We start from the raw sequence: 5,583 nt of genomic DNA on the forward strand, positions 1-5,583 counted from the left end.
CCTAGGCTTCAAGGCTCCTGCCTGGTGGGGGTGGGGGTGGTGGTGGCAGGTGCTCTGACCCCCTGCTCCTGTCCTCAGGGAGTGGGGAAGGCCAGGGCCAGATCCTGCAGCGCTTCCCGGAGAAGGACTGGGAGGATAACCCCTTCCCTCAGGGCATCGAGCTGGTGAGTGGGGTGCTGGCTGCTGGGGGGCCAGGCCCCCGCTAGGGACAAGGAGATGTCTGAGCTGCTTCGGAGGGTGGGGGGCAGGGGCACTGGCTTGGCTGGCAGGGTGCTCGGTGCCCACATCCTGTCATCCCTCCCTCTTCACTATGGGGACCATGTCCTGCATCACAGGGTCTTCACCTCACCTAGACTATTACTCCCTTTTGTGGGGGGCGGGCTAGGTCAGGAGGTGAGGTGCCCCCGGTGGCCCAGGGAGGTGCTATCTGCTGCTCTGGCACCTGGCATCCAGGCCCTGGCTGTGCACATACTCCGTGGCAGCGTGCAGAGGGAGCTGACCCCTGACCCCTCCCTCCCACAGTTTTGCCAGCCCAGCGGGTGGCAGCTGTGTCCTGAGAAGAACCCACCGACCTTCTTTGTTGCTGTCCTCACTGACATCAACTCCGAGCGGCACTACTGTGCCTGCTTGACCTTCTGGGAGCCGGCAGAGCCCACGCAGGTCAGCTTGGGGCTGCGCCTCTGCCCCTGCTCCTGCCCCTGCCCCTGCCCCTTCCCCTGGGTGTGTCTCCCTGTCTGTGGTTGTCCTGGCACCTAACCCCATGGAGCCTGGAGTTTCCGGAAGAGTCACCCGTGTCCTGCTGGGTTCACGGGACCTGCCTGGGAGCCAGGCGAACAGGCTTCTGTCCACAGGAAGCCGTGTGCTCGGAGGACGCTGCCGGGAGGGAAGAGGAAGCCGACGAGGGAGGCTCAGGGCGACTGTCACCTGGCACGTCCGGCCCACCTGGCCAGCTGTTCGCTCCAAAGACTCTGGTGTTGGTGTCTCGGTTGGACCATGTGGAGGTGTTCAGGGTGAGGCGGGCAGCCAGGCCCCGAGGCAGGGCGTGGGTCTCGCAGCAGCTGCTGCCATGCTCGTCTGTGGCTCTTGCAGAACAGCCTGGGTCTCATCTACACCATCCACGTGGAGGGCCTGAACGTGGGCCTGGAGACCGTGGTCGGGAACCTGCTCACCTGCATCATCCCCCTGGCTGGGGGCTCACAGGTGGGTCTTGAGGCAGCTGCTGGGCCCTCCTTGCGCCCGTGGCTGTGGGGGTGGGGCTGTAGGCACTCCAGAGTCTAGCCTGGGCGGAGCACAGCCCCAGGCCTTGGACACGCGTGTGTCTTGGTGCCACTGCCAGCTGCCATCCTTCCTTGGCCTGCCTGCTCGCCTGTGTGTCCGTGTCGCCTGGCTCTCTACCTGGCACCTGTCAGTGTTTCTGTCCTCTCGCTCCTTGGTTGTGCTGTCTCTGGATGCTCAGCCCCTCTGTCCGAGCCGCCATGTGCGAGTGTGTCTAACTGTGTCTCTCTGCCCGTCTGTCCTGTGCAGCTGGACTCTGTTGAGGACGGAGTGGTACGGACTCTTTGTTTCTTCTGCCCACCCAGGCCCGTCCCTGCCCCAGGTCAGAGGCCCCGAGCTCTCTCTGCAGCACTGCTCGGGCCAGCAGAGGCTGGTGTGGCCTTTCCCTCGGGCCTGCCGCTGCCCCGGCCAGTCCCACCTCGGGCCCTGTCAGCCCTCCAGGCCTGCTGAGGCCACGGAGCTCTGGGCTGACTCGGGACTGGGCGGGGCCCCTGAGCACCACTCTCTCTCTTCCCACAGAGAACCATCTCTTTGGGGGCGGGTGACCGGCAGGTCATCCAGACCCCACTCACTGACTCCCTGCCCATCAGCCGCTGCAGCGTGGCCCTGCTCTTCCGCCAGCTAGGTGAGCCTGCCGCTACAGGCCTCCCTTTCCTCCCCTGGCCGGGGTCAGAGGTTGAGGCTGTCACCCTGCGTGGGGTGGGTTGGGGCGGGGCCTGCCAGCCTGTCCTCTCCCTTCAGGCATCACCAACGTGCTGTCTTTGTTCTGTGCTGCCCTCACTGAGCACAAGGTGCTCTTCCTGTCCCGGAGCTACCAGCGCCTCTCAGACGCCTGCCGGGGACTCCTGGCCCTGCTGTTCCCGCTCCGATACAGGTGCCTGCCCGGGCCCCAGCTGCCACCCAGCCCTCTGCCTGGCCCCTCTGCCCAGCCCCCTCCTTCCTGGCACCCACCTCACTGAGCCCTGGCCTTTGCAGCTTCACCTACGTGCCCATCCTGCCGGCGCAGCTCCTGGAGGTGCTCAGCACGCCCACGCCCTTCATCATCGGCGTCAACGCAGCCTTCCAGGCAGAGACCCAGGAGCTGGTGAGGGCCACGCTGGTGTCCGCCCTGCGCTCCAGGCCCTGCTGGCTGGCCTGCGGGTCCCTGACCGTGCACCGCCTTTGGTCCGCAGCTGGATGTGATTGTGGCTGACCTGGATGGAGGGACGGTGACTGTCCCCGAGTGTGTACACATTCCACCGCTGCCGGAGCCGCTGCAGAGCCAGACCCACAGCGTGCTGAGCATGGTGAGACCACGGGGAGGGCAGGAGGGCAGGGCCTCAGCGCCTGGGCTGGTGCGCCTGACCGCGCTCCTATCCGCTGCTTAGGTCCTGGACCCGGAGCTGGAGTTGGCAGATCTCGCCTTCCCACCCCCCACAATATCCTCTTCCTCCCTGAAGATGCAGGTGGGGTCATGCCTTCCTGTGCCCTCTCCTTAGGCCTGCCGCCAGCACAGCGCAGCCACCCCGGCCGCGGGGGAGGTGGGAGGGCAGGCGCTGAGCTCCGAGGGCCCTGGGCAGGAGTGGTGGTCGGTGCTGTCACAGGCATCCCTGCGCTATGTGTGGAGGGGGCTGGAGGGAGAGGAGGGTCTGAGGCACCTGGGGAGGCTTGAGCAGGGCCCCCACAGGGTTTGGGTTCGAGGAGGTGGAGCCTGGAGTGGGTGGAGGGTGAGGGCTGCCTGTGCAGGGGCCGGGCACTCACCTGCACTCACCTGCGACCCAGGACAAGGAGCTGCGGGCTGTTTTTCTGCGGCTCTTTGCTCAGCTCCTGCAGGGCTACCGTTGGTGTCTGCACATGGTCCGCATCCACCCGGAGCCTGTCATCCGCTTCCACAAGGTGGGCATCAGGGTGGGCACAGCGGTCGGGCAGCAGTCAGTGCCTGCGGGCTGACCTCCTCGTGCACCCCAGGCAGCCTTCCTGGGCCAGCGTGGGCTGGTGGAGGACGACTTCCTGATGAAGGTGCTGGAGGGCATGGCCTTTGCGGGCTTCGTGTCGGAGCGCGGGGTCCCCTACCGTCCTACGGACCTGTTTGATGAGGTGTGCCCTGCCCCAGCTGGGAGGAACCCCCACCCCTCCCCGTCCTGGTCAGGGCCTGACGCTCTCTCTCCACAGCTGGTGGCCCATGAGGTGGCGCGGATGCGGGCGGACGAGAGCCACCCCCAGCGGGTCCTGCGTCACGTCAAGGAGCTGGCGGAGCAGCTCTACAAAAACGTAGGTGGGCGGCACGGGTGGGTGGCCCGGGAGGCCACTCTGCGGCCCCAGCCCTGGGAGCTCTGGGAGCCCTGGTCTGCCCGCCCACGCCTCCTGTGCCCCCCAGGAGAACCCGTACCCCGCCGTGGCTATGCACAAGGTGCAGAGGCCGGGGGAGGCCAGCCACCTGCGGCGGGCGCCCCGGCCCTTCCCCCGGCTGGACGAGGGCATGGTACAGTGGATCGTGGACCAGGCCACGGCCAAGATGCAGGGAGCACCCCCCGCTGTGAAGGCCGAGAGGAGGACCACCGTGCCCTCGGGGCCCCCTATGAGTGCGTAATGGGGGGGAGGCCCTGAGTCTGGCCCGGGTGGGTGTGAGGTCAGAGGTGAGTGCGTGCTCTGCTCCCCAGCCGCCATCCTGGAGCGGAGCAGCGGGCTCCATGGCAACAGTGCTCGCCGCCTGGAGGTGGTTCGAAACTGCATCTCATACGTGTTCGAGGGGAAGATGCTCGAGGCCAAGAAGGTGAGGGTGCTGGGCGCGGGGGGCGCTGGGTGTGGGGGCTCTGGGTGCAGGAGCGCTGGGCCCCAGCTGGGTCTCCTTACCTTCCATCAGTTGCGGGAGCTGGGCTGGCAGGGAGGGCAGTGGGTGCCAGGGCTCAGGTCCCTCCAACTCAGTGGGGTTCAGTGAGAGCCATTTCTTTCAATTTTCTCTTTTAAATTCATTGGAGGGACGTTGGTTAATGGCTCACATGTGTTTCAGATGGGCACTGTGACACGTGACCTGTATATTGCGGTGTGTGCCCACCACCCACATTCAGATCATCTTCCATCACCATATACTTGGCCCCTTTGCCCTTTCCTGCGCCCCCACCCCCCAAAGGTTTCTTCATCCTTCACAGAAAGTGTTGACCCACATGTTTTTTTAAAAAACGGATAGAGCCCTAGTCAGTTTGGCTCAGTGGATATAGCATCAGCCTGGGGACCGAAGGGTCCCGGGTTCAATTCTGGTCAAGGGTACATGCCTGGGTTGCAGGCTCGATCCCCAGTAGGGGTCCTGCAGGCGGCAGCCAATCAATGATTCTCTCTCATCATTGATGATTCTCTCTCTCTCTCCCTCTCTCCCTTCCTCTCTGAAATCAATAAAAATATATTTTAAAAAAATAAAAAATAAAAAACGGATAGAAAAGGGAACCCACTCACTGCTTTTGGTGGTGCTCACGACAGCTGGGGGTCGAGGGACAGCTGTCCGGGTTCCTCCTGCCACAGCGGCGGGGCCCGGGGGCGGCAGTTCTAGTCGTTGCCCAGTGAGCAGCAGGCTTGTGCTTGGGAGGAGGCCCGGCGAGCTCGCTGAGCGCTGTGCTGTGCTGTGCTCAGGGCCCGTCTGCGCCCTGGCTGATGCGCGTGCAGCCTGCATCCTCCTGCCTCTGCCTCCGCGCGCGGTCGCGTGTGGAGCCCTGAAGACCCAGTGCCTGGCACACCTGAGGGCCCTGTGTTTACAGCCTGGGTGCCCGCCCTCCAGGGCACAGTGGGTGGTCCCTGTGTAGTCAGTCACATGCCCTCAGCCTCTGTGCTCCATCCCCAGCTGCTCCCCGCTGTGCTGAGGGCCCTGAAGGGGCGTGCGGCCCGCCGCTGCCTGGCCCAGGAGCTGCACCTGCACGTGCAGCAGAACCGCGCCGTCCTGGACCACCAGCAGTTCGACTTTGTCGTCCGCATGATGAACTGCTGCCTGCAGGTGAGGCGGCCGGCACGGGGCCCGCAGGGGCCTGAGCTACACGGGTGTGGGGCCTGCAGAGGCTCCCGGGTCTCCATGGGCACAGGGCCCACAGGGTGCCTGGCACTGCCAGCGGGTGGGGGAGGCCCTGGTCTGTGGGTGGGTACTGGGTTGTCCTGCCCTGAACCTTTGAACAGCCCAGGGCAGCCTGGGGAAGGTTCAGGAACCGTGGTGGTTGGTGCCCTGGGAGGTGAGGCGTGGGGAAGGTCTGATGGCTCTGCCGCTGACGCAGGACTGCACCTCTCTGGACGAGCACGGCATCGCGGCCGCTCTGCTGCCCCTGGTCACTGCCTTCTGCCTGCTGAGTG

General features: G+C 65.3%; 1 protein-coding gene across 1 annotated transcript in view; it reads left to right on the forward strand.

The window, feature by feature from the left end:
- SBF1 (SET binding factor 1) overlaps nucleotides 1-5,583 on the forward strand; it is a 27,450-nt gene that overhangs the window by 7,966 nt on the left and 13,901 nt on the right. Inside the window, exons 2-17 of the mRNA XM_014541203.1 lie at nucleotides 79-164; nucleotides 523-660; nucleotides 852-1,010; nucleotides 1,090-1,200; nucleotides 1,795-1,900; nucleotides 2,017-2,149; nucleotides 2,251-2,359; nucleotides 2,448-2,561; nucleotides 2,643-2,720; nucleotides 3,037-3,150; nucleotides 3,223-3,351; nucleotides 3,427-3,525; nucleotides 3,632-3,836; nucleotides 3,915-4,027; nucleotides 5,087-5,236; nucleotides 5,508-5,574. Coding sequence (XP_014396689.1) covers nucleotides 79-164; nucleotides 523-660; nucleotides 852-1,010; nucleotides 1,090-1,200; nucleotides 1,795-1,900; nucleotides 2,017-2,149; nucleotides 2,251-2,359; nucleotides 2,448-2,561; nucleotides 2,643-2,720; nucleotides 3,037-3,150; nucleotides 3,223-3,351; nucleotides 3,427-3,525; nucleotides 3,632-3,836; nucleotides 3,915-4,027; nucleotides 5,087-5,236; nucleotides 5,508-5,574 — 1,911 coding nt within the window. The remainder of the gene's footprint in view (nucleotides 1-78; nucleotides 165-522; nucleotides 661-851; nucleotides 1,011-1,089; nucleotides 1,201-1,794; nucleotides 1,901-2,016; nucleotides 2,150-2,250; nucleotides 2,360-2,447; nucleotides 2,562-2,642; nucleotides 2,721-3,036; nucleotides 3,151-3,222; nucleotides 3,352-3,426; nucleotides 3,526-3,631; nucleotides 3,837-3,914; nucleotides 4,028-5,086; nucleotides 5,237-5,507; nucleotides 5,575-5,583) is intronic.

This window comes from Myotis brandtii, unplaced genomic scaffold, assembly GCF_000412655.1.
Source record: "Myotis brandtii unplaced genomic scaffold, ASM41265v1 scaffold2658, whole genome shotgun sequence".
NCBI classification, from domain to species: Eukaryota; Metazoa; Chordata; class Mammalia; order Chiroptera; family Vespertilionidae; genus Myotis; species Myotis brandtii.